The sequence below is a fragment of the Aquila chrysaetos genome, chromosome 12 (genome assembly GCF_900496995.4).
Source record: "Aquila chrysaetos chrysaetos chromosome 12, bAquChr1.4, whole genome shotgun sequence".
Classification (NCBI taxonomy): Eukaryota; Metazoa; Chordata; class Aves; order Accipitriformes; family Accipitridae; genus Aquila; species Aquila chrysaetos.
The window spans coordinates 20,306,517-20,333,105 of NC_044015.1; the positions used below are offsets into that span (position 1 = coordinate 20,306,517).

A 26,589-nucleotide genomic window follows, 5' to 3' on the forward strand; every position below is an offset into this window, starting at 1 on the left:
ATAGCGACACTAACCTCTATGATCAATTTGGATGGTTTTCCATGAGGATTTTTGTTTTGTTTTGTTCTTTAAAAATGTCTGACAGTAAAGGGGAGCAAAGAAGCCACAGCCCAGGAATGGATGTACATGAAAAATATATTTATAATTCTAGGTTTACCTGAGATATATCATGATAATTCTCAATGTCTCCACTTCTAGATTTACATTTACCATCATTAAAGTCCCAGCCAGAATATGGCACAGCTGGAAAATCCTCAGTCTTTGCATTGAAGTAGCTTCCACAAGTAGCATGGTCGCCAGCACCAGCATTAGTTCCGCACATATGGTTGATTACTGCATCCACATAAATATGTACCTAGAGAACAGTATTCACATTTCAATTTGAGAAAGCTACTTCCCACGGCACCACTAATTAAAGTTCTCTCTCTCTTACCTCCTGCCCTATGCCCCCTCTTTCTGCTTGCTTGCTTCTGCCAACATTTTATTTAAAATATTTCTCTTTTATTAATATACAGCAATGGTGATGCAACATCCATCTCAACACATAGGCAGATAACATTGCACCTATTTTTAAAAAGGGTAGAAAAAAGGACCCTGGGAACTGCTGACCTGTCAGCCTCCCCTCTGTGCCTGGGAAGATCACGGAACAGAACCTCCTAGAAGCTATGCTAAAGCACATGAAGGACAGGAAGGTGATTTGAGACACCCAGCATGACTTCACCAAGGGCAAGTCCTGCCTGACCAACCTAGTGGCCTTCTATGATGGAGTGACTACATCAGTGGACAAGGGAAGAGCTATGGATGTCATCTACCTGGACCTCTGTAAGGCCTTTGACACGTTCCCCCCACAACATCTCTCTAGATTGGAGAGAGAAGGATTTGATGGGTAGACTGTTCGGTGGATGAGGTATTGGTTGGATGTCACATCCAGAAGGTAGTGGTCAAAGGCTCAATGTCCGGATGGAGGTCAGTGACAACTGGTGTTCCTCAGGGGTCCGTATTGGGACCAGTACTGTTTAATACCTTCATCAACGACATAGTGGGATCGAGCGCACCCTCAACAATTTTGCAGATGACACCAAGCTGAGTGCTGTGGTTGACACACCTGAGGGACAGGATGCCATCCAGAGGGACCTGGACAGGCTTGAGAAGTGGGCCCATGTGAACCTCATGAGGTGCAACAAGGCCAAGTGCAAAGTCCTGCACCTGGGTTGGGGCAATCGCCAGTGTCAATACAGACTGGGGGATGAAGGAATTGAGAGCAGCCCTGTGGAGACGGACTTTGGGGTACTGGTGGATGAAAAGCTGGACATGAGCAGGCATGTGTGATCACAGCCCAGAAGGCCCACTGTATCCTGGGCTGCATCAAAAGAAGTGTGGCCAGCAAGTTGAGAGCAGTGACACTCCCCCTCTACTCCGCTCTGGTGAGACCCCACCTGGAGTACTGCATTCAGCTCCGGAGCCCTCAGCACAGGAAAGACATGGACCTGTTGGAGCAGGTCCAGAGGAGGGCCACAAGAATGATCAGAGGCTTGGAGCACCTCTGCTATGAAGAAAGACTGAGAGAGTTGGGGTTGTTCAGCCTGGAGAAGAGAAGGCTCCAGGAAGACGTTATTGCAGCCTTTCCGTACTTAAAGGGGGCCTATAAGAAAGATGGGGACAAACTTTTTAGCAGGGCCTGTGGCGGTAACACAAGGGGTAATAGTTTTAAACTAAAAGAGGGTAGATTTAGACTAGATATAAGGAAGAAATTTTTTTACAATGAGGGCGGTGAAACACAGGAAGAGGTTGCCCAGAGAGGTGGTAGATGCCCCGTCCCTGGAAACATTCAAGGCTGGGTTGGATGGGGCTCTGAGCAACCTGATCTAGTTGAAGATATCCCTGCTCACTGCAGGGGGTTGGAATAGGTGACCTTTAAAGGTCCCTTCCAACCCAAACTATTCTATGATTTTATGAAAAAACCCTCACCTTCACTTCAGTGCTACCATGTCTCCCCTTCTAAATTACTGGTTGTCTATATCCCTGCATTGTTAACACCAGAAGGTTTTCAAACCACTTACTCCAACATTGTTGCACCTGGTCACCATGTCTCTAAATTCAGTTTCATTTCCAGATCGCGAGCACAGCTTGTAGCTGATGGGCTGGTATCTTTCCCACCATGGTTGCCAGGGGTCAGTAACAATAACATTTTCATTTGGAGGTGAAATCTGTGAATAAGATGGTGTCTCTTGGTAACGGGATACTGATAATGGTTTATCTGTTTGCCCAGTATTGTTAGAGAAAGCATATAAAAATAGAAAATCAGGTCCGTTTAATGGAAGACACAATACGTAACCCATGTAGATCCTCAGTATCCTCTGCCTACACGGTACCAGGCTGAAAATAAAAGACTTAGGCCTGTATCTTCAGTGGGTAGAAACTTGCTACAAAAATGATGTCCATGGACATAGTGTCCTAATTATCTTTGTGAATGCAGGCCTCAAAGATCAAAAGAAGGGTCTGAAATCTGAAGGACTAGGTCAGTAGAGATAGCCCTGAATCAGGGAGGAAGTGACTGCAGAACAACTGACATAACATCCTGCCCTTAAAATTGATCTAACTTCCCATTTCCGTAATGTTTTGGATAAAAGTGTTCTTGATGTGAGACTTGTCATAGTTTCCAGATAAGCTATACCTCTTCCTTTTACAGACTCTTTCCAGGATACTTTTAAGGCAACAAGCTTTTGCTGCTACCTCCAAGTCTCTGGGCATAACCACCTGGTCCCACCATTTCTCACAAAGATTCCTAGGCTGCAGCCTACTTAGCTGCCATGCCTTTGTGACCAGCACAGCAAGTCTGCATCTGAAAAAACTTTCTGAGACCCTGTCACAGCATGGATTAAAAAGATATCCAAGTGTATCCCATAGTCTGAGAAATCAGTTTAAAATCAATCAGGCCTGTGCCTTGAAAGAAAGTTGCAAAGAAAAGATGTGGTATTTGAAAATTATGGGAAAGTTCTCACTGAGGCCAACTTGCAGACTCCTGGGTTACAAGAGATAGGCAGAATTCTCTTGCCAATTTTTCCTGAGCAATCTGACAAACAAACTGAAATAGTTTAATAGGTGACTGCTCTCCAGCCGTACTACCCCACCCATCTGACACTACTGGTTCCACAGGAACCTGTGTCTGTTGTTCAGACAGAACAGATTCACATTGACACACCTCCACCAGAACCTGTGTTCATTCCATTTCTGCCTGCTCACACCAGGTTGCTGCAAAGGAGGGTCTCTTAATGGCTTACTCTGACACTAGGCTTTACAGAAAGAAACTTGCCAGTTTGGGTGAACACAATTAGCAGCCTTTTATATTTATTTATTTAAAACCTTCAGCCCTTTGGTATTCTCTTTGAGAGCCTGTTTTCTCAATCATAGTTTCATTTTATGTTTATCCAGCTCTTAAGAGCTTCCCTTGATTTAAATAATATCAAGCAGATAAACGTAGGTTACTCTTCACAGCAGTAAAAAAAAGATTAACCGGTGATATGCAATTCTAATTCATCAAAATGTAATAGCACAGAGTGCAGAACATGCACTTTGGAGCAATGAAATAAATTCACGCTTACATGATGATGGCTGAAGTACGTATTTGTCAGCATTTACTACTTCCATTACCCATTTCTATTTTTCTTTCTCAGTACCTGTCCTTTGGTGAATTGAACATTTTCTCTGAAAAACAAATTATCATCTATGTAGCAATTTTACTACCTACTGATAGGAACAGACATACCTGAACTCCTCCAAATCCATTAGGAGCTAAATAGCGTTCACACTCAAGAGCAATATCCACCCAGCGCCATTCAAAGAGATGTACAATAGACGTCCTCCCAGCCTCAGTATTGGGGTCGTACTGTGCCCAGCAAACCCCTACAATTAACAGAAGAAAACAGATACCCATCCTGTGCTCTGTGGTCAGTTGCACTCTTCTTACTGCCTATTTATGCTCCTGCAAGAGAGTGAAGTACACATTACGAAATACACATTTAAAAGTAAATGCCTGTCATGGTTTAAGCCCAGCCAGCAACTAGGCACCACGCAGCCACTTGCTCACTCCCACTCACAGTGGGATGGGGAGAAAAATCAGAAGAAACCTCAAACTCATGGGTTGAGATAGAAACAATTTAATAACTAAAGTAAAATAAAATATAATACTAACAATAATAACTGTAACGTAAAGGTATATAATAATAAAACCAAACCAAACCCAAGAAAAGACAAAGTGATGCACAATGCTGACCAATGCTCACACAGCGATTGGCCCCTCCTGGCCAACTCCCCCCAGTTTATATACTGAGTATGGCGTCCTATGGTGTGGAATATCCCTTTGGTTAGTTTGGGTCAGCTGTCCTGGCTGTGCTCCCCCCCAGCTTCTTGTGCACCTGCTTACTGGCAGAGCATGGGAAACTGAAAAATCCTTAACTTAGGATAAGCGCTACTTCGCAACAACTAAAGCATCAGTGTGTTGTCAACATTGTTCTCACACTAAATCCGAAACACAACACTATACCAGCTATTAGGAAGAAAATTAACTCCAACCCAGCTGAAACCAGGACCATGCCCATCTCTGGCATCCTATTTATTTAACTATACTTGACTGTCATTTTGTTTGAGAATTGTATTCTAGCTAAGCTATATCAACCTCCCATACTAATGGTAACTTTGTTCTTCCAAAGTTAAAATTCAGATATTGTCTAATACAGGCCATCTCTAGTGTGCAAAAGTTGTATTTTTGTTAATATAAGCCCAAAAACAACCCCAAAAGGCAAAGGAGTACTTACATAGACTGAAATGGGCATTTCATTTCTCATTTTCATGTATAATATTTCACATTCCTATTTATCTTTGAGAGGCCTCTTTTTTTCAATCTGGTTACTATGACTTTTGCATACTTAGACAAGGCCTTGGACAAGCAGTATGTTCCTTATCGTGAGTTGCCATGAAACCCCAGATATTTTGGAGGTCTAACGTATGTGAATCTGTTGTTTGTGATATGGCTGACATCTAACATGCAAACAGCAGCCCTAATCTTGGAGGATCTCACAGATACAGAAGTGACTATACTGACTCAAAACCAGAAATGCTGTTTAATCTCTGCACAGCTGCACAATTTGTGTGAAGATATTCTTCTCCCAGAGAACACAGCACAACGGCATGCAGAGGTTAGAAGTGCTGTGAAGCTCCATAACCAAGAAGTCTCCTTCTCAGTGCCCAGGTACAGAGTTCTGCAAGTGCACTGAAGCTTTCCAGAGGAAGAAAACCAGCTGCATTACCTTCTGATAAGCTAGGCTAAGAACCATACTTCCCAATTCATATTGTATTTCTATTTACTTATATACGAACACAGCTGACAAGCCTATTAAAATTGCCTTTCCCTTTTCTCATCTAAAGATTGATACAACTTAAACCAGAAGTTAAACAACTATCAAGGTTTATGTTACACTATTTAGGATCTCATTTTGCACTCTTCAGGTTTAGAAGTTGATTTAGAGAGTCTGAGATACAGAGAAGTCCTACAAGGAGATCTTCCGCAAACAAAAGGCTGAACTACTACTTCCCTTAAATAACAAAACACAGAATCTTGTTACTTTCCTCTAAGTATCTATTCTTTGTAAAAAGCTATCTTAACACCGAAACAACACAGGCCAAAGAGGGAATAAGGGGATTCCTGGGTGCTGTCATAGGGGACACCAAACACTTCAGTGAAGGTTTAAACATGAACACAAGGGCCTTCAGGTTTGCTACGTGAAAAAAACCTGCACCCTTTCCTGATTTAATACACATTTGGGAATGCACGGCTAAAAACTCCAACCTGCTATGATACCGATACCCAAACAAAAGTTTATATAAAATCTTACGTTACTTCTACAAAACGACCCTCATTTTTATTTCAAGGAAAGGATGATCCATATCTCTCAGTGAGGGTAGCTGCACTCTTTGGAGGAAATTCAAGCACAAAATATGCCAGTTTATGAAACGTAGAACCTGCCTTCCAGAGCCTGTTGCTATCACCTGTCACTGTACTTCACAGGCAGCCAGAGTTATTTAGAATGAATCACTTGGTAAATTTAGCTTGTTTTTCTGCTTGTGAACAAAATAATTTTAATGAAATTATTTACTTTTAGATCTTTGGTAGAGCATACAGCTAAATTTCAGCCGTAAGCAGTGTGTGCTTCCATTTTCATGAAAGAAAGCTTCTTTGCCCTGATAAGAAGAACATACATTAACAGAAAACGAGCTGAGACAGTTCGATCTTCTCTGATGAGAAGCCATTTATCAGATCGGCAATTTTTAGTTACAGCAGTAAGTACACAAAGCAGTAAATTACACAAAGCAGTAAGAGCAATATATTTTGACTCAACCAGCTCCAAGGCGTAGTGCTTGAAGAGAAAATACAGTTTTTCATTTCTTTGAAATAGGTTTACGGCTGCTCTGGCTTCAGTATAAGTATTGGTAAGACAATGGAGAAGTTGAAATCCCCAACACACTCTGAAGGCTTTAGCTTCAAAATGCTTTTGAAACTTGGAAGAAAAGTAAGAGGCCTGTATTCCCCTATGGGAGAAAAGAGAGCACAAGTGATTGCAATTCAAAGAATGTGGGAGAGAATCGTTTCTGAGGAACGCTATTGCTACCTTGGACAACGTGAGAACTCAGGTCAGTCTGTCTTCTGCTGGGTTAAAGGCTGTGGTACGAAACTCAGCTGCTATCTCCAAAATACTAGTAACAGTATTTAAATTCACGAGAGGTCTGACGCAGGCCTGCTGAAGCTCCGAGATGTTAAACGCTGTTACAGGAAAGTAGTTTCCCCGTGAACTTCTAGTCACTCCCCACAGAACTTCCCTCAGCAGCTGCCCGTTTCGTACAGACCACGCAACTCCGCTTCGCCACCTTTTTAGAGACACAGCGCTGCCCCTTACACAACCTCGTCAGCAGCAGCTCTACCGGCCGCAAATCCTGCCGGGCCTCTTCAGCACGGACGGGCAAGAAACACAGCGGAAGCGAGCAGCAGAACTCAACACGTGCAGTTTGGGGCTAACCTGGGTCGTTTTCACGGGCCTCGGCAGCACCAGCCGGCCCAGCGCCCGCCGAGCGCCGCCGGGGCCGCAGCGAAGGGAGCCCAGCCCCTTCCGCTCAGGGCGGGGAGGGGCGGCAGCGGAGGGAGGGAGGGAGGGAGGGAGGGAGGGGCGGCGGCAGCGGAGGGAGGGAGGGAGGGAGGGTGGGAGGGAGGGGCGGCAGCCCCCGCACTGCTGCCCTCCAGCAGGAAGCGAGCTCCAGCCCCTCAGCCGCGCGCCAGGCCTGCCAGTGAGACACTGGTGGACGGCAAAGTAAACTGGTTTCTCCACAAGCTTTGTATCACATGCGATTACGTTGATTCAAGATAAAATTACAATCTGGAATATATTTGTTCTGGAGGTTTGAGAAAGGAAATCTCTCTGCATATACACTTCTTCAAGTATTTTTGCCTTTGAGTATAGCACCACCTTGCTGTTATCCTACTTCACTGCTCTGAAAGTGAACGTAGCTAGCCTTTTATGCACTATTTTAATAGCTTGGTTCTGTACTTGTAACTCAACGTGGGTGTTAGGACATATTGCCTGTTTCCTCTCTTATATACCTTTTTATGTGCAATAAACTGAGTAACAAAGCTTTGTAAAGTGGCTCCATCCAGATACATACTAAAAATGCAGTAGGGCAAGGAAGGGTTCTGCATCCTTCAAGGAAGGCTACAGTGGATTAACTAGTATTTTCTACTTTAACGTTGCTATATTGCAACACTGGCTTTGCCATACAAAGTAACAAATGGAGTTTGTCATTATCACAATAATGTTTCTTCGGGAACAGTCAAAACCCCAACCAGAGTAAATATTGGTCATATATAACATAAAACGATCTCATACCAGAAGCTGCTTGCTAGGCTGGAGTAAAAGACTCCAGTAGGAGTCGCAGGACTCGAGCGTTTGTCCTACACTAGGAACAGTAGCAAAGCTACTCAAGGAAACCAATGTATTTACAATAGCAAATACATTCTCTTCAGTCTTGTATCAAGTAGGAAGATACATTTAAGACAAAGCTGGAAGCAATTGGACACATCCTAGAAAATTCTCAAGGAAAAATGATTCTCAGTTTGACATTAGGTCCCCTCTTAAGCTGTCAACTTCCAAAGATATGAAGGGATAACAAAGATGCAAACTATGTAACACGTGAAACGTCTTAGTGAATTTTCCAAGTTAGTATCATCATAATGATAATTTAGCTAGAAACCATTCATTTCTGAATGCACATTAACTTCACTCTGTAGATGACATTATTTTTACCTTCTCAAAACCAAAATTTCTTTTCACTACCATATAGTGAAGTCCCTAAAATTCACAGTTTTTGAGGAAAAAAACCACTCAAAAGATTGGAAGTGAAGATGAGCCTCATATAACAAACTCACACTAAGGACACCGGAGAAATGTGCATGCTCTTTTAATATCCATCTCTTTAGAATTAAAAGCATATTAGAATGACCTTCTGAATTTGGCTTTCAAAGACAATTCTGACAAGGCACACAACTCGCATATATAGAAAATAAATCTAATTTGGCTTCTGTTATCACAAGATCTTTCCTATATCAAGGAGTCAATTTATACAAGAGCACTATAGTAAAATTCATGATTGTTAGATTACCTGAGTCAGCCTCACTTTGAAAATTATAGTGATATGAGCATATTCAAAAGTTTAATTAAATAAGAAATGTTGCTGTGTCTGTATGTCATTAGCTAATGAAGAAAAATTGTGAAATAAGCCTGCATTCACTGCTTATGTGCAGTCTCGGAAGCTGGCCCTAGTGACTTGTTACAAAAATAAGAGGTTATTTGATCTGAAATATCAGATCAAACAAAACAAACATTCTGAGGGGGAAAAAAACAAAAACAAAACAAAAACCAACCAGCAGAAATGTGTATACAAAAAACCAGTTGATTTAAGTGAACGAAAGCTTTGCCTTCTGAATTTTAAAGTTCTCTCAACTGGACTGCAGAAGTTTCCTTGATAAATTAGCAGTACAGGATGGTGGGGAGCGTGTTTTATTTGTTCTTTAATAATATAAACCCACCAAGAACACAGCTTAGCTTTATTCATAATGGAATGGCCACAGAACACTGAAAAAAAAAATAATTCTTTTTTAAAGCCACTTTTTTTCCCCTCTTCTAAGCATCATAAACCCTTCAGAAGTTCACATATAACTTCCTCTCACAGTGTATTTTTCCTAGCCTACCACTCCAAATACAGATAAAAGAACTACACAGTCCACATGGGAATGCAGCAAACAAGCTAAGAAGAATTCCAGTAAAAGCATTTTAAAGTAATCTGCTAAGCCAGTTCATACTGAAAAAACAGCAAAGATACACTTATTTTGGTCCAGCAATCAATACTAGTGAGTTAAGCTGTTTACAGCTGGAATGATGACAAAACAAAAGTCTTTACACCAGCCTGTTACCACACCATCAACTACGAATTAATATTTTATGGAATAATTTTCTCCTTAAATCCATTGGACTCTTTTGCCAAGTAAACATCATTGCAATGCTTCCCACATGGTTTTAGAAAGTTACACTAATCTTCCTTGTATGTAACAAATCTTACTGTGTGACCTCCACAGCCCTAATTTTTATTAAACACAGATCAACAGGGCAAACCACACTGGTTTAACACTGTGTTAACTGCTACTCTTGTTTTAATGACTTTAGTCTCAACTAGTGATATTTTAAGATGTGGAAGAACAATGAAAGTTAATTACCAAGGAAAAAACAGTGCCTAATTTCACAGTACAAATTCATGCCAGTGCACTGTGCACTATTCCTCCTGCTTAGTCTCCAAGACAAGCAGACTTACACTAAAATGAGATTATCCTTAGATTTTCTTATCTTTTTACCCTGAAACACTAACAGCTAAACATCACACTCTAGAAGGTGCGTATGAATATATACTCTGAATCATCTAGAACATGCTGCACAGTTACAATTGGACTGTTCACCTTTTCAAAAAAAAAAAAAAGTGTCTTCCTCCTCCTTCCCACTCCTAAACCCCACAACAAAACAGTCAAAATGAAGAGAAAAAGGCAAAATGAAGAGAAAGGAAATAATTTATTAGGAGATTTCACAAGCAAACTAACATACATTTATCATATAAGTCTTGTGACAGTTTAAAGATATCTGGAATCTTTAAGATGAGAAAATTTATGCTCTGCCTTATATACTTTAGAAATGCTACTACGCACAGTTCAAGAGTCCTGATGATTACACTGCTTCTTTCCCCAGCTTGATAATACTTGAAAGAGATGGAACACAAAAGGGACCTGGAACATCATAAAGGCATGTTAAAAGTAAGAACAACCAGAAAATAGTAGTGTTATGCTTTCTTTTGACAACTAAATTGAAAGATGTTTAGCATTTAGAAAAGTGCTGAATGTCTGAAAAAAAAAATCTGACTTAATAGATACAGGCTGTATTAATTTTATATTACAGTAAGTTAAACAATAATGTAATATGAAACCCAGAAGAAAAATATAAGTCACTGGCAACAACACTACCTCAGTGCAGAGAATCAAAAGAAAAAAAAAAACCAAACAAAAAAACAAACAACAAAACGGTAGCAGTGATTAATAGTTCAATTCCAAATACTTCATCACAAGATACTGTTAGATTTTCTTCACTACTCAAAAAAGAAAAAGTAAGGAATGTACAAAGTAAGTCAGCTACAGATTGTTTCTCATATATCAGGACAACAGTAATCATCAAATGATCTACAATACTGGTTAACCATTTAATATTATTAAGAATTGCTCTGCAACATATTGTAACCAATGTACTGTTATTACTATATTTATTTAAAGAAAAACAAGACATCCTCAGTGTGAGCTCAGCACAGCTCCACATACATCAGTGGAACACTTCTAGCTCATACAAGCTAAGGAATTGGACCACAAATTAGCAAGTTATATGAACTCTGAGGAAGAAGGTGTAGGCCACCTTTTAAGACTAGGAACCTTCATTGTGTCTATTCACACACCACAGACCACTCATTGATTTTTTTTTTTTTTCCCCACCCCCTAAAAAAGTGCCCTTTGCTTTTAAAATTACCAGATTAGTTCATCCCCATACCTACTCTATACAAAAACTTAAATGTAGTTGAGTGCTATGGGAAACATCGCACAAAAAAAGGATACAACAAGAAAGGATACACTCTGCATGACAGTATTACTGCAGTATTTACGCAGGAATGTTTCTAAAGAAGAACAGCAGAATGTGGTTTAATTTTACTTGATTCTCAGTATTGCATACATATAACTTATGCTACCTATCAAAAGCAAATATGCCTCTGATAAAATACAGTTTTGACCCCTTATGAGATTTAATGAGGGCTGATGAGTCCACCAACACTAAACTCCATATTCAAAAAGTAAAGACATTTTCTGATAACTTGAACTACTGGGACAACACCAGATTTTTCTCTCTCAATTCTCCTTCAAGTCTTTGCCATTTTACAGACTCACTTTCTCCATCAGGTCCAAAACCCAATCATGTTTCCATTCAATGCAGGCTTTCAAGTCACTTCTTCCCTATGAAGAAGCTGGAGACCTCTCAACATCAGTTTCTTCTACATAACCTTTCTCCCAAAAAGTTGTATTTTAGCTACAGAAAAAATAGTCACCCCAAACACTAACTGAAATTTTTGCCAGTCGATCAAGAAAAAAGACATTTCAGCCAGCAAGGAGTTACACTGTATTTTTATAAACCATATGTATTGTTTTCTCTACAAAGGATAAAACCTTTGTAGAGAAAATACTAAAAAATAATAAAAATATTTGCAATAACATTCACGAATATAACACAGCTTCTTCCTGTTTAAAAATAATCAAAAGTTTAACTTATGTCAATATAGTTGTTAAAAAAACCAAAACTAACAACAGCACTGAGACACAGGATACAGATCAAATTTGAAGTCCCTCAAATGTTTGCATAAACTTGTTTATATGCATATTTATGTTTCAAACAAAATTCTAACACTCTTCTTCCTTACACACTCAGATTTCTATCATGGAATTTGCATCATAAATCAGCATCCATACAAATATTCCAGCAGGAACAGGAAAACATAGTCATGCAGAAATAGGGTTCAGTTTCATCATTAGTTGAAGTGAAACAAATATTTTTAATTAAACCTCAGGGATCCCTAGAAATCTGTATTAGTCTCTGGCACATTCTGTGATTACTACATATAAATGGTCAAGGTAAGGAAGAAGTTCTGCCCATGATACATTAAACCAATGATACCAAGGTAATTCATGTAAGACTTTCAGGTGCACAAACAGGTCTTGCATAAGTACATATTTGCTCACTCTAAAAAAAGCTTCTGAGTTGACCATCAACATAATTAATAACCAAATAAGGACCTCATTATTTTCTCTATGTAATTCAAGTATTATTTAGCGTGTTTAGTGAAGTCAGAATTAGATTTACTGTACCAAATTAGTTGAAAAGACATGGAATTCCTAAAAGAATAAAAGTGTTCAGACTTCATTTATAAGGCTTTCCCATAGCTAAAATACTTCAGGTTTCTTTTTTGCATTTAAAGAAACCTCAGTAATTTTCTCCTTATTAGACACTGGATAAAATATAAGTTTTTTTCTAACAAGGAAGGAGTAATAAACAAGACTGAAACATTCCCATAAACCCTTATTCCTAATAGAATACTTCAGCCAAGGCTCATTTGTCTCTTTTCAATGACTAATACTGAAGAATGCCTGTAAAAAAAGTAATCTTTAATTTGATAAAATAAAACACAGATTTTGCAAACCACAAATCAATAACTCAAAATAGGAAGTGGTAAGACCAAATAGTATCTCAGAAATGAGGGAAACAAGCTCAAATATAATCTGATGGAAAAAATCCTTAGACAACTGACAGAACAATAAACCTACAATTGAAGTAACTGTTATAAATAGAAATACTACCCTCACAATAACCATACTGCAGGGTGTCCAAACAATTTTTAAAAATCAAAGCCAGCTGTTCACATCCTTTATTTCAAACTTCAGGTTTTTTTCCAAAGTAACAATGATCAAAACATCCAGATTAAAAACACATCATGGATTAATTAGAACGTTTCAGAAGTATTCAGCCTAAGCTTTGAGTTCATTTGGTCTTAGGTGGAAGCGTAACCAAAGTGATGCCCAACCGTAATCTGCAATTAAGCTAAATGCCCTTTAAATTTGAGCTAGCTGATCTATCAGAGGGTGCAGATTGAGAAATAAATGCTTCTAATTCTTGCACCAATTACTTCACATGCTAATTTGAGACAGTTCACTACTCAAATTTTTTTAGGCCATTAAACCCCTCACAGTTAAATTAGAGCTGATTTTGCTTCAGTTACTCTCATATAAAACAAATAGTTAGAGTAAGCAGTAGTGAATTAAAGCTATATGATAGGAAATAAAGTTAAATAGTGATTACTTTCTGCTAGAAGTTACTTTCCCATCAAGTTTAGACAACAATGCCAAAAATCAGGACCTATGCATTCCACGACAAAGGAAGCCTTGATCAATGCAACATTAAGTAGCACTTCCTGACACAATATCCTTTCCTAAATCAGACAAGTTTCAAGAATGCTGCAACAGCATTAAGATCTCATTTTTCAAAGTTAGCAAAGCCAAAGGTCCTTTACGAGCTAGAAGCGAATTTATTGCTGGGAACAGTTCTTCAGGATCGCTTTACAATGGCAGGAATGGAAGGGAAGGAGAACAGAGGTAACTCTTTTCAAAGCCAAAACCTCAGAAGATTACTAAAAGGTAAATGGTCCAATTCTACAGAATTATTCTCCTTAGCTCCCCAGATTAAGGATTAGAGAAACTGACAACTACCCTAGGATATCAGGATTAGGGAAATGGCAGTCTCCAAGTTTCTAAACAGGGGAAGAAGCAACATTTTAAACTTACACCAACTGTGTACCTTGCATTCTGGTTTTCTGATATAAGTGCACATTTAAGAAAAGAAAATTGTATGGAACACTTCCTCTCCACCTTCACTATGCCTAAAGCAGCCATTAAAAAGATAATAAATCAAAACAAACAAGAAACCCCCAACAAACCAAAGGAACGAAGAACCCCAGCCTATTTCTTTATTTTTATTTTTAGGCAGACAATCCATACCTTGTGCAGTGTTTTACTTTTTTCTTTTCCCTTCATTGGCATCCTGTTTTGGTCTAGCTGAACGAGCAAATTGCTGAGATTCTGTTAAGGACTACAAGTGTCAATGACAAACAGAAGCCAATCAAGAAGCAAAAAAGAAGTATTATTTCAGCAAAAGGTAGTTTAAAAAGTGGCCTTTATCTGTGAATCAATTCTACCACAGTATTAAATATTATAACAATAGTGTCTATTAGTCAAAGATTAGGATCTCACTGATTTGCAGTACAAAAAATTTTAAGGGAGCCTGTCCAAGAGTTCACAATACTAAGTAAATAAGGAGGACTAACTGGGAATGGGTTAGGTGCACAGTAACTACAGCAGGATAAATACTTGACATTTATAATCCTACATCACAGCACGTTAATTTCATAACTTTGATGTCTCAGTAGGTATTTGCGAGGAAAAAAAAGCTAAAAGGAACAGAGGTTGGGGGGAACAAGAGTACAAAGAAAAGAAAATAAACTATGAAACCTTTAAGTGAAAAATAAGAAAGGACTTATAGACAGAACACAGGGCAATGCAATCAAAATCCCAACATGTTACACAGGCCCAAGAAGTAACTGACAGCTCCAGCTAGAGAAGCAGTCTAAACAGAGATCACTGACCCTGACAGGAACACTTCTTTATGTTCTTAATTCTGTAAACACAGGCTTGACCAAAAAGCCTACTTAACTTAAATACAATGGTCATACAAGCTAAATTATCTTTGGTATTGTGTTTGCAGGATTAAAGAGCTAAAACCAGAGAAGACAATTTTACTGTCTTAAATAAAGCACATTTACCTCCATGTTTCCGAAGAGATGCCCCTATTAATTTTATGATAACTGAAAAATAAACAATAGTGCCCTATGCTATGCTGCCTGGTTTTCTTAAGATATTTCCTCTTTCCATAGATTTCTAATAAGTAGAACACTATAACAGCAAAACTAGTGATTAACTGACAGATTACGAAGAACATAACGTAAGTGTTTGAAGAAAAAGATACAACCACCATGGGTTTTTCAAATAAGACATATCCATTTGCTTCTTTTAAAGCTTTAGCAGCTGCTTTTTCATTAGGAAGTCCAATGAAAGCCTGTCCCTTCATACGGCCTTCTTTCATCAAACGTATATCAAACCTAGAGGCAAAATTGAGAACCGGGAATTACTCATGTTTAACCACACTTATTTCACAGTACAAATAATTCTCATGCTTCAAGTCGGAGAGATAGCAGAAACAGGAGCAGAGCTGACAAGTAGGAATTAAGTCATTGGAAACCATTTTGCCTGGGGAAACTGTCAAGTAAAAAGTGACATTACACTGCAGGATGGCAAATTGGTGTGCAATTGTAGTAAACATGATATATGCAAAATGATCAGATACACAGAATCATCTACACTGTTCATTCTGTGTCGCTCAGCCAATAAACAGTAAATTTGGCAAGGAAAATATAAGGGCAAAACAGAAGAGTCTTCAGACACTGTTCAAAAAATAATTCTATTTCTGTACTTGTGATAAATGAAGATTTTCAGACAAAATGCATTTTTTCTTTATGCAGAAGCATAAAGAAAAAAGATGTACTAGTTTTGAAATCGCCATTTTCACCAGCATTATAGAAGTTAACATAAAATGTTTAACTTTAACCAAGTATCAAATTAACTTACATATTTCGTTCCACTTCTGACTGGAAGTCAATGTATCTTCCAAAAATGAACTTGAGATCCTGAAATTAAAGTGTAGGTATAAGAGGAAAGCTGATAAAAAGCCCTTTTGATAAATACTTAATTTGCTTGTTTACCTACCTTTTCTTGAACTTGTTTAGCTAAATTCTTCACATATATCCTGCAATTTGGATCACCTGGCTCATAGTTTTTGAAAACAGAAAATTTTTCCATTTCTTGAACAAGACAGAAAAACAGACAATATTTTAGCTCATTTACTTACTTTGTATTTTTGCTCAGTATAAAATAACTAAATTTAATATATGATGAACTAATAAAGGAAATATTTAAACTATTGTTACAACAAAGCAAAGAGCTATTATTAGATAATTTATTCTCACAGTTATACCTTCTCTAGACAGTCTGTTTTTTTCTAGATCCTTTCTAGAAATAAATTCTGATGGTATTTCATCATCTTCCTCTTCAGTTTCCATTTTATCATTTGAGCTAGGAGCTGGGAAAATCCTTCCAAAGCCTGTATTATTGATTTCTTCTGTGGCTGCATAAAGGTCTGAAATTTCAAACACATTACGTAAGTAGTGTTTATTCACAACAGGATCAACACTAAGCAAAAAAGTAACATTTCAGTAATATTTTAATATAGTAAACTTTGGAAAGTAATTTGAACACATCCTTAAAGAAATGTGTCTTAATCCCTAGTTTGACAAACACACCTGCTCTACATGGTCCTATAAAATCAACTGTACTACAAATAATAGCCATGGCACATGCCAGTTAAGGTAAAACTAGCCTTGCTGTTCAAGCCTGTATCCATTTCAATGGTTTAATTTTCATTCAAAGAAAGAAACTGCATATTACTGTAAAGCATCAAGAAACACAGACCGACCACAACCCTGTAAGAAACCATCACACCTCATTGCTATTATCGCCCAGCATTTTTATAGCAGATAATCAGTGTATCACAGAGGAGTTGGCAATCACTTGAATGCTGCTCTCTAAGAGCTGGAAAAGGAAAATCTGAAGTTAGCCTTACATATTCAATTATACTATATAATACTGAGAATGCATCTGTAACATAGTTGCTAAAAACACCTTAACATTTAAGAGTGCAATTCACAATAAAGCCACAGATCACATAGGACAGAAAGTGACCTTTAAAATCCTCTTAATCCTTTACTGTACCAAAGCACGGAGTTCTGTGCTTTAACATGGGAAAAACAGCAAATGCAGACAAGACTCAAGTTGATGTTCTTAAACACATCCTGATGTATACTGCTTATGAAAGCTCCAATACAAAAGAAGAAAAGAATACAATTCCCTGGCCTAAATTTCAGCAGCCTTCTACACACTGAAGTCACATGAATTTAATATTAAATACATTTGAAGTATGAATTCTCTTACCATTTTTTTCATCTTTTTCAGAGTTTATCTGAAGAACAGATGGTATGTCAGTAGTAATATGGAACTCAATTTTTTTATGACCTACATGGTGTGGCTGCTCAAAGACATCTGAAGGTGACAGTGTAGGGTGCAAATTACTGTTTAAAAACAACAACATGTTAATTAAAGATTCAGACACTGATGAACGCATAGTCAAATAGAAGATTTCTTCCATACAGCTTTTATACTGTTTTTTACCATGAATACATGAGTTGTCCATTTCATAAATTTCACTCAATACAGTTCAAATTGATTAAAACACTGCAAATATAGTAGGTATGGCTGGCAGTGAGAGCAAAAACAAGAATTACGTACCACATTACAATATATACAGGCACTTACGGAAAAACTTTATCAGTAACTTAAATACGAAAAATAAGCAGCCTTGCTGCTGCTCTCACATAGTGTATAAAATATACCAAATTTTCAAAAAAATATAGCAAATCACTTGGAGGAAGAAGGCTATTTAGTAAAAATGCATTCACAATTGATCATCACTATATAGAAATACTACACTGGTGTCTACTGTGCCGTAGTGCTGCAGTTTCAAAAACCAAACATATTTTAAACCAAATCAGTTTTTATTCTTCCAGTATCATACTTTTTTATTTTAAATTTTTATTTTAGAAAGAATCCCAAACAATAAATCCAGATTGCTTCTGTCAGGGCTGTGATATGAAATGTTTTTCTTCTTTATGCAAAAGGGATTATTATCAGTTTGATAGCAAGAGAAACACAGAGCTTGAACCAGGCAACACTTTACAGATTAAGGTTGTTGAGCAGACTTGAGTTCAAATTACACAAAAATTTGGACCGTTAGAGCAAGAAAACCAAGCATGTAGATAAGGGAAGACCAACTCCACTACGGAATTTAAATATCAGTGAAGAATGCTTGTTTTAAAACAGCAACACTAAAGCAAGATGATACAGTAAACAATTTAGTAAAAGGATTTATCTTCTCAAAAAGCGCAAAAACCACAGAAATAATACAAACCTGTGAGGAGTGCACATGGGAACATTCAGTAAGTCTTTAATTCTTTGCTTTTTTCTAACACCATGCCTCTTTGTTTTTATTGGTCTTTTAGGCTGAAGGGTTGCTAATTCCATCAACTTGGTCATTCTATTTTAAACAAAATTTTAAAAAGAACCAAAGCGGTTTACAGTTTATTAGAAAATACTAATTTTGAAAACCCTTCCCCCCTCCTTAAAGCCCTTGAAATACAACTTTTCAGAGTATGGTTATAAATCTAGCTACCTTAAGACCGAAACTACATCAAGAAACTATAACACATAGCAAATCAATATACACATAGCACTTAAGTGACTGATCAAAATTGTAATTAGTTCAATGATGCCCCTTCCTTCCCCAAGCATGCACCTGATCAGGACACTGAAGCTGTATAAATGCTAAGAAGCCCCAAGCTGAACCTGTTTTGTTAATACTATTTCGAGTCAACAGGAGTGCCTTTTTCCAAATGCATGTACTTTTCTGAATATATACAGCATAGTGACTTTTTGGTTTACTTTTCAGTTCAAATAGCAAATTAAGAAAAAACACTTCTTCATTTAGTATTAGTTTAAAGATTAAAAAACCAGCTATGATGTAATTCAGTTCCAAAACTGCAAGAGAATCCTCAGCACATACAACCTCCCATTATTACTCCTACCTATAGACACTGATGTACAAAGAACATTTTGGAAGTCAGAATGCATGTATGATTCAGGCTGGGTAGTTTACTCAGTAAAGATGTGAAAAAAATGAAGAATCCAGAAAACAAACTAATTATTGCTTCCTTATATCTGCACTCACTCTTCATTCTGTGTTTTTGTTTTGTTGTGTTTTTGTTTTCTGGACATGGGAACAAATGATAATTTGCATACCATTTGGCCATTTTCCTTCTCTTACTGTGATTCAAAACTGCACTGTCCTGTTTTTAAGTCACTCTGGAGCTTCCTTAAGTATCTGGAAATATTATCTACATACTGCAAACATTAACAGATTCCACCATTTGATGAACTAGAAGCTAGAAAAGTAAACCCACCACTTTAAGACAGCCCAAAAGCTTGCTGTAAAATGCATACCTCTCCTTTTCCTCCTCATTACTACTTTCATATTCTGATTCATCTCCAGTAGATAGTTGCTCTTCCTCTTCAGGCAAAGGAGGCTCTTCAGGAGGCAGAGGTGGGACTGGGGGAGGTGGCACAGGCACTGGTAAATACTCTTCATACTAATTATGGGGGAAAAAGTTAAAAAAAGTAATGAAACATTTCAAGAAAAAAAACTTAATATCTTGTTTTCCTTTGCATAACAAAAAACAGTCAAAGCAATAAATTAGAAGATGACGAGAAGCATTTTTTTTAAAGTATGTTTATAGGGATCTAGATGCTATTTTGCTAAACTACATTACTAATGAAAACTTTCCACAAGAAAAAAAATTTGCTGCTTTCTGAAGCATAACAGTGGATGTTTTCATTCTTTCAATCTGAGGAGATAAAAAACCAAAATAGTAACCATGGCCCTGTTTTTTTTTTTTACTTTGCACTCAGCTTTAAGGACCTTCCTGAGAAGAATATAGTCAAAACATATGGGAGGAGGCCTAAGCTCCCAAGCCATCTCAGTTTCTACACCGAACCTTCCAACACCTATCCAAGTTACATTTCTATTTTCTGTAAGGAGAGAGGATTTCATGAAAGGAATCAGTTTTTTCATTGAGACTGCAAAAACCACATATAAGGAATTCCCCATGTACAAAATCATCTCCAGCCCCGCTTTCAACAATCTTACTACACTTAACAGCTACTTTTACGTATTGTCAGTTCCGTAAGGCACTGATGTCTTCTGGCATTAGAAATACTCTGTGCCCTTTAGAAACTGCTGTAGGAATTTTGAGGACTGGCTTCTCACCTTACTACTTTTTTGCGTGACCATTAAATTCACAGTGCTTAACCTGGCCCAATACCAGGCAACGAATAAAATTCTTCCCAGAATATCAGTGTGAATTAATTTATTTTATTTATTTCATAGTTTTCTTTACCAGCTAGCTTCCCTGTTATTAGAAGCAGGTGTTCTGCTAGGGAAAACACAAAGTGTAGTGGAGCACAACTTCACTATATCCAAATACTGTAGCTATCACTGTTAATGCAAGTCCTCACTTGCTCTGTCTTCCACTGGCAGTCAAACTATCACAGCAACAGAGAACCGAGACCACAGAGCTATTTCCCTTCAGAAACAGCTCCCCCTAAGCCTCTTCCAGTTTTCCTCAACTCTGCCTCTTTCAAAAAACATCCTGGAGACAGGGCAAGTTAAATCCAAAAGCGCTGTATAATCTCATTAACAATCCGAACCTAATCAGAACTCCAAAGAAACACATGGATCAAAGAACACATCTTTGTAAGGCAATGGGTTAATGGTATTCTTTATTTCCTGTATGTGTAACATACACGCTATAACCTCCCTTTTTTTTTTTATATTCAACAGTTTGAAATATTCCAGTGCTACTGTCATACACATATATTTCTTTGCTCTAAGTGTAGTTAAAAGGATTTCTTTAGAAGACTAACATACCCATCTTTACCCAATGAAATGCAGCAGTATTTGCTATCCTCTAGAGACTTATCCAACTTTTAGAAGTTTGAACTTTGATCTCCTACCATGCTGCTAACATTCTAACTTGTGAATCTGTTTTACAGTACTTAAAACATATTTAAAAAGTTACCATGGGAGGGCGAGCAGTAATTGGTCCAAAAGGTGGAGGAAGATTCATTTTATTCATAAGATGAAGTACCTGAAATGATTCAAGATACGTAAAATTTCATTTAAACAAATAACAACAGTTCCTTGCTAGGTATCACAGCCGATAACTTCTGGCAGGTGTAAATCAGCATAGTTTTAATGAAGACACAACTACATTGGTTACTAAACAATGTGAAAGCCTGCACTTGAGATCCAACACTAATGGTAAATGAGCAACACCCTAAAAAGGCGAATCAAAAAAGTAAAGCATCTTCTCAGAATGAAATTCCAAGTATTCAAGTAACATCTAATTAGGAAGATCATATCCAGTCAAGTCTGCAGTGCCAATGAAGTAAGTTACTTCTGGTCAATGAAATCTTATTATCTCAACATAGTAAAAAATTAACACTGGGTAACACTATCACAGGAAAACTAACTTAATATTTACTATGACAAACATTATTTCTATGGATAATTAAAAGAGGAAAAAGGAGATGTTTTTATTTTTATACTTTCTTTTTTTGCTGTTTTTTACTTACCTGGACATAAAATTTGGGCACGCTTGCCAAGGCATTTGCTATATTTGCTAGAATTGTACTTGAAGGCGGTGGATACAAATATTTGAGGCAAGAATTGATGGGAAAGGTGAGGCTGAGGAATGAAGATTAAAAACAAGACATGTTAGCACCATTGCCACATAACAACTGATAACAATTAATGATTACTAGAGGTTTAACTATTCATTACATTTGAAGTATCACTGAAATATTATTATTTCCCCTAGAACAGGTTTGGGCCACTTACATTATGTCTTTAGCATCAGGGAGCAGTCCCGTAATGCATGATAGACTTCCTGGGCTTGGGCACAATGAAAGTACCAATACATAGAGAAAGCCTAAAGCACACAGAAACAATCAACATGCCCCAAACAAAAAGCACAGCATACCATGCTGTACAAACATCATAAACTCAAAGTTCTGGCCTTATTAGCCCAGCAAGAAGTTTATTCTTCATGTATGCAAAAATGCAAATGGCGGGGGCGGGGGAAGAACAAGAAACCTCTGGAAAAGCAAAAGCCAACAGTATTCTGCTGTTGGGACAACATACACTGGGATAACCTACTCAGTCCTCAAACTCTTCCTGAGAAAGCAATGCATAGTGCTAGAAGGCTATTATGCAATCCACAACTTCACAGCTCAAAGCACCAGTCACTACTCAACTGTGAGGGTTCTAAACTCGAAGAACTAAAATTTCATCTTTATGACAATTCCTACAGCTATGCATGTAGCCCAGTAGCATACTATGAAATAAAACAAGAGAAATGGAGCATACTGCATTCTCTCTTGTTCAACAGTGCATAACACTTATTTAAAAATAAACTGTAACAAAATAAAATAATTAAGACAAAAAACAACACTAACCCATGGTTGGGTGCAATTCCATTCTCTATTTTAACACAGCCTGGTTCTTTCCTCTCTTCTTTCACTGGTTCTTCCGAACTGAAAATTAATTTAGCATTAATTAAAACGAGGCAAAATTTAAGTGCCTAAACATATTTCATACATTATGTAAATCTCATCTATTAAAAAAATATAAGAAATAGATTAGTATACTATTTTTAACATCTTTCATGAATGTCATTACTACAGCCCGTATTAATTCTTAAGAATTAATACATGTGATAATTATAGTAGCCAGACTTCTAAAATAAATATTTATGCAGATTTCAGTCTCCCTATATTCAAACACTTCTGACTTAAATCTACTCACAGGAAAAGAACTAAAATTATTTCATGTTACTCTCTGTTCAGAGGCTGTATTAAATTACTGCTTTGTTCATATTTAGAGTGGAATAAATAACTTAAAACCACTACAGTTGACTTTAATTAAGCACTATCACATAGCTTCTATTACTTAGTTACATATTACACAGGTGAACTTGAGAGCCTAACTATGCACCTTATTTTTTTTAATTAAGTGCTTGACAGACAACTGAAACCCAAACTATCACAGTTCTTGGTCACACTAGCATTAGGATTCATTGATTTTTTTCTTTTTAATTTTTATTTTTAAATATTACATATGCTTTAACTATTTGAAGACAGACTCAGACAGTTTTATGTTTGTTCTGCTCATGCTTCAAGCTAGATACATGCAAATCAGCTCCAGCTTAGAAGCCAGTGGCTACAATAGTATAGTCTTACACAGTTATGCTAGCAGGTGTCAATTCCGCCTGAACTCTTGATTAGATTAGAAGGAAACATCAGGAAAGCATTGCATGCACTGTTTAACAGCAAAAGAAAAATGACAATCCTGACAAAAAAAAAAAGTAGAAGAGTCTTTTTTAAACACAGGGAACCTGTGCAACACAGAGGTCAGCTTACGCAGACTGGAGTCTTGCTCTGTAAATGAGAACAAACAGGACCATCTGCTGATTAAAGATTATTAAACTACAGGAATAAGGATGGGAATTATTTCATGATGATAGTGAATGAAACAATACTAATGGGAGGAATGCAGTCACTTATCTATAGATCTCAACCTGCCTGTTAACACTTTTAAATGGTTACAATTTATCCTTTGACTTAACAGTACTATGAAAGTATCATGAATATGGAATTTCCTTTCCTTGACCACATAGAAGTCAAATTATTATGCACATACCTTTTACACTTCTCTGAGACAGAAGGCTGGCTAAGTACCTGCACACTATCTTGCTCCTTCGCAAATTCAACAACTAAGGTGTGACCTAAAAGTTTCAGCTGATGCAGTCTTGACAAAGCCTTCAAATAATTATAACAGAGAAAAGAAAGAAAGGGAAGAGGAAAAACATCAGATTTCTAAGCATAACCGCTTTTTCTTTGGTTAGTAAACTAGCCACAGTTTGCACAGGATGCAGTCCCAACTGCTTTAGGCTAAGTCTGTGCAACTACAGACACAGGTAATTCTGCACCATTCCTGCCTCCACAGCCCTGCTTTTAGCAGCCTCCTTCCTGCTAGCAGGAAGGAAAAAGATAAGGTTGCACAGCTAGAACCATTGCAGAGACTTAGGTCATCTGAACACATTAGCAAGACTGCAGCTTTAACAATGACACTTATTACACAGCCTAGTAAATCTCTGTGATTTCAAGTAACCAAGCTCTTGCTCATGAACTACAAACACGCTGAAGTCCACTAGTAATAGCTGAGAATTTTAAAATCAAGATTCTTAACAGTGACACTAGGAAGCTCCATCATTCTGAAATTCCAGATCCTGCTAACAATTGACATGAAGCAACCTAAATTCACCACTGTTCACCCCACACAGTCTTTGTAACTTTTTGAGTAGTACTTTACAGCATGGCCTAAAAAAATTAAAAGCAACACCAGAAAAACCAGGGTATAAGAGGGAAATTCAGGACACAGGCTTTTTACCAGATTCATATTTAAAAAGCATTATTAGCTTTACCTTTTTGGCATCCATGTCCCCCATTAACATGGTAGTTTTCTTTTCCTTATCAAAGTTGGGCATTCAAGGCAGTCTTGAATTGTGTACATCACTATGTCTGAATTTTATGGCAAATATGCAATTATGCAGGAGACAAATAAATTACGTTTGGTTTATAGTTTACGTATAAATGCACACACACCCTAGACAAGGCCCTGATCAGTCTCAACTCATTTAAGTGTGCCATGCTCTAAGTGACAGGTTGGATCAGACGACTTCCACAAGCCTCTTCCAACCCACCTTTCTTATGACTCTACAGAAGCGTTTCATCATTTGTTTCATCAAATCCCTCAAGCACCTCCTGAAACAGAACTCTAATATTACACTGCTCTGCTTTTTTTTTTCCTGACACAGAGTACTAGATGATGGTAAAACATTTTATAGCACAACTGGCAATTCAGAAAAGTGCTTTGCTAAAGCATTCAATAACAAACTCAATACAAACCTTCACAGCTGCATTTTCACTGGGAAAGGTAGCAAAAGCAGTATGTTTCTAGAAAACAAACAAAAAAAATTGTCATACTGAATTCAAACCGAAAAGGTAAGAAACTGCATGTAAAACATATACCTTCAAGTAATTCGTAAGTTCAAGTTTACATATTTGAAAGTTTCTAGGTAGTGGTTATCTAACTCCCGCGTGGGGCAAAGGTGAAGGACTACAGAATGTTTCTCTTAAGAATTTAGGACAAGCACCTCCTACAGTCAAAAATTAAGATAGGAACTGAGCAGTTTGGGGAATACAGGAAAACAGTTGTGGTTTTTTTTTTCTCTAGTGAGCAAAAGCCAACCTAAACTGTGAGAAAGTACATATTGATAAAGAAGTTTAATCCTCTTTTCAAAAAAGGAAATTTATTTCAGCACCTCTCAGCAGAGCATTTTCATCAAAGCGACTCCTAAAAGTAATACTTTTCCTGCTACAAAAGTCATAACTATTGTTGTGCTCCGGAAGTCCGGATGGTTTCTAACTAGTGTTTTCCCTCACTTTAAGTTTAAAAAAATCCTTAAGCTTTCCAAATTAGATCAAATCCTCACAGAATACACAGTTAACCTTGAACTTAAATTTGTTGTAAGAAACTTTATTGCTTTTTCTTGCCACTACCTGATTCGGTATTAAAACCCCAAAACGTTAATACTGTTATAAGAACTGCTATCAGGAAAATCATTGTAACGAAGTCAGTATTCTAAATATCCTATAAAAGAAAGCACGACCCTGACACAAGATGCGGACATCATTTATCTGCAGTTCTGCAGGAATACAAGGTTCTTTCCAAACAGCATTCGCCACCAGGCAGATACTCCTATGTTTTTGTAATTTGGAAAAAGAAAAAAAAAAAAGAAGAAGATTTCAAGAGACAGACCTGTGAAACCGCATTCCTACACCTACCAACAGGCCGTTCTGCACTGCTTTTCCACAGCCTTATTCCTAACAACATGCAAGGCCAAAGCCGCGGCCAAGGGCACAGGACTTGCAGCCGGCGGGGAGCCGGGACCCCCGTGTCAGACGCTCTCCCAACCGCTCCGCTCCGCCCCGGCCCGGCCCGGCCCAGCGGTGCTCTCCCGGCGCGCAGGGCCACCGCGCCGCAGCCCGCCCCGGCCCGGCCCAAGCAGGGGGCAGGAAGAGCCCTGACCCCACAAACACGCTCGCCCCCTCCCTGAGGCGCGGCAAACGGCCCGGGGCGGAGGCCGGCCTCTCCTCCCGTCCCCGCCGCCCGGAGCCGCCCCAGGCCCCGGCCCTCACCAGCCGCCCGTGGTCCGACAGGACGCGCACAGACACCGCCCCGAAGTGCTTCAGCAGATCCTCCTTCTCCGCCGCCGTCAGCTCGGCGGGCAGGTGCCGCACCAACAGCGTTCGGCCCCGCCGCCGCGCCACGCCGGGGTGAGGCGGGACGCCGGGGTGAGGCGGGCCGGCACTCAGCCCCGCGGCGGCCGCCCGCGCCTCCTCACAGCCCGGCGCCGCCATCGCAGCGCGCAGAGCCGGCGCGACAGCCGCACGCACCCGGAAGC

At 38.4% G+C, this 26,589-nt stretch overlaps 2 protein-coding genes across 8 annotated transcripts in view; both read right to left on the minus strand.

Annotated features, from left to right (window-relative positions):
- LOC115348708 (pancreatic alpha-amylase) overlaps positions 1 to 10,523 on the minus strand; it is a 26,194-nt gene extending 15,671 nt beyond the window's left edge. The window contains exons 1-4 of one of the 6 annotated variants that reach the window (XM_030031789.2): positions 6,951 to 7,060; positions 3,767 to 3,982; positions 2,061 to 2,207; positions 158 to 355 (exon numbers count right to left, since the gene is read on the minus strand). In XM_030031789.2, coding sequence (XP_029887649.1) covers positions 158 to 355; positions 2,061 to 2,207; positions 3,767 to 3,934 — 513 coding nt within the window. In that variant the 5' untranslated portion in view covers positions 3,935 to 3,982; positions 6,951 to 7,060. Of the gene's footprint in view, positions 1 to 157; positions 356 to 2,060; positions 2,208 to 3,766; positions 3,983 to 6,665; positions 7,065 to 10,294 lie in introns of those variants that run through there. The other 5 variants (XM_041127629.1, XM_030031787.2, XM_041127630.1 and 2 more) reach the window with 5 other exon arrangements.
- Positions 10,142 to 26,589, minus strand: RNPC3 (RNA binding region (RNP1, RRM) containing 3). 2 transcript variants are annotated; one of them, XM_030031792.2, is made up of 15 exons: positions 26,324 to 26,589; positions 25,031 to 25,078; positions 23,763 to 23,881; positions 22,520 to 22,597; positions 21,638 to 21,749; positions 21,082 to 21,150; positions 19,448 to 19,593; positions 18,360 to 18,485; positions 17,327 to 17,463; positions 16,314 to 16,475; positions 16,046 to 16,140; positions 15,908 to 15,966; positions 15,249 to 15,381; positions 14,225 to 14,297; positions 10,142 to 10,372 (listed from the first exon to the last, which is right to left on the minus strand). In XM_030031792.2, exons 1-14 carry the CDS (start codon positions 26,543 to 26,545, stop codon positions 14,238 to 14,240), a joined length of 1,566 nt encoding a protein of 521 aa, XP_029887652.1. In that variant the 5' UTR covers positions 26,546 to 26,589; the 3' UTR covers positions 10,142 to 10,372; positions 14,225 to 14,237. The 2 variants fall into 2 exon arrangements, with proteins under 2 accessions (XP_029887652.1, XP_029887651.1); XM_030031791.2 differs by having other exon boundaries at positions 10,142 to 11,301.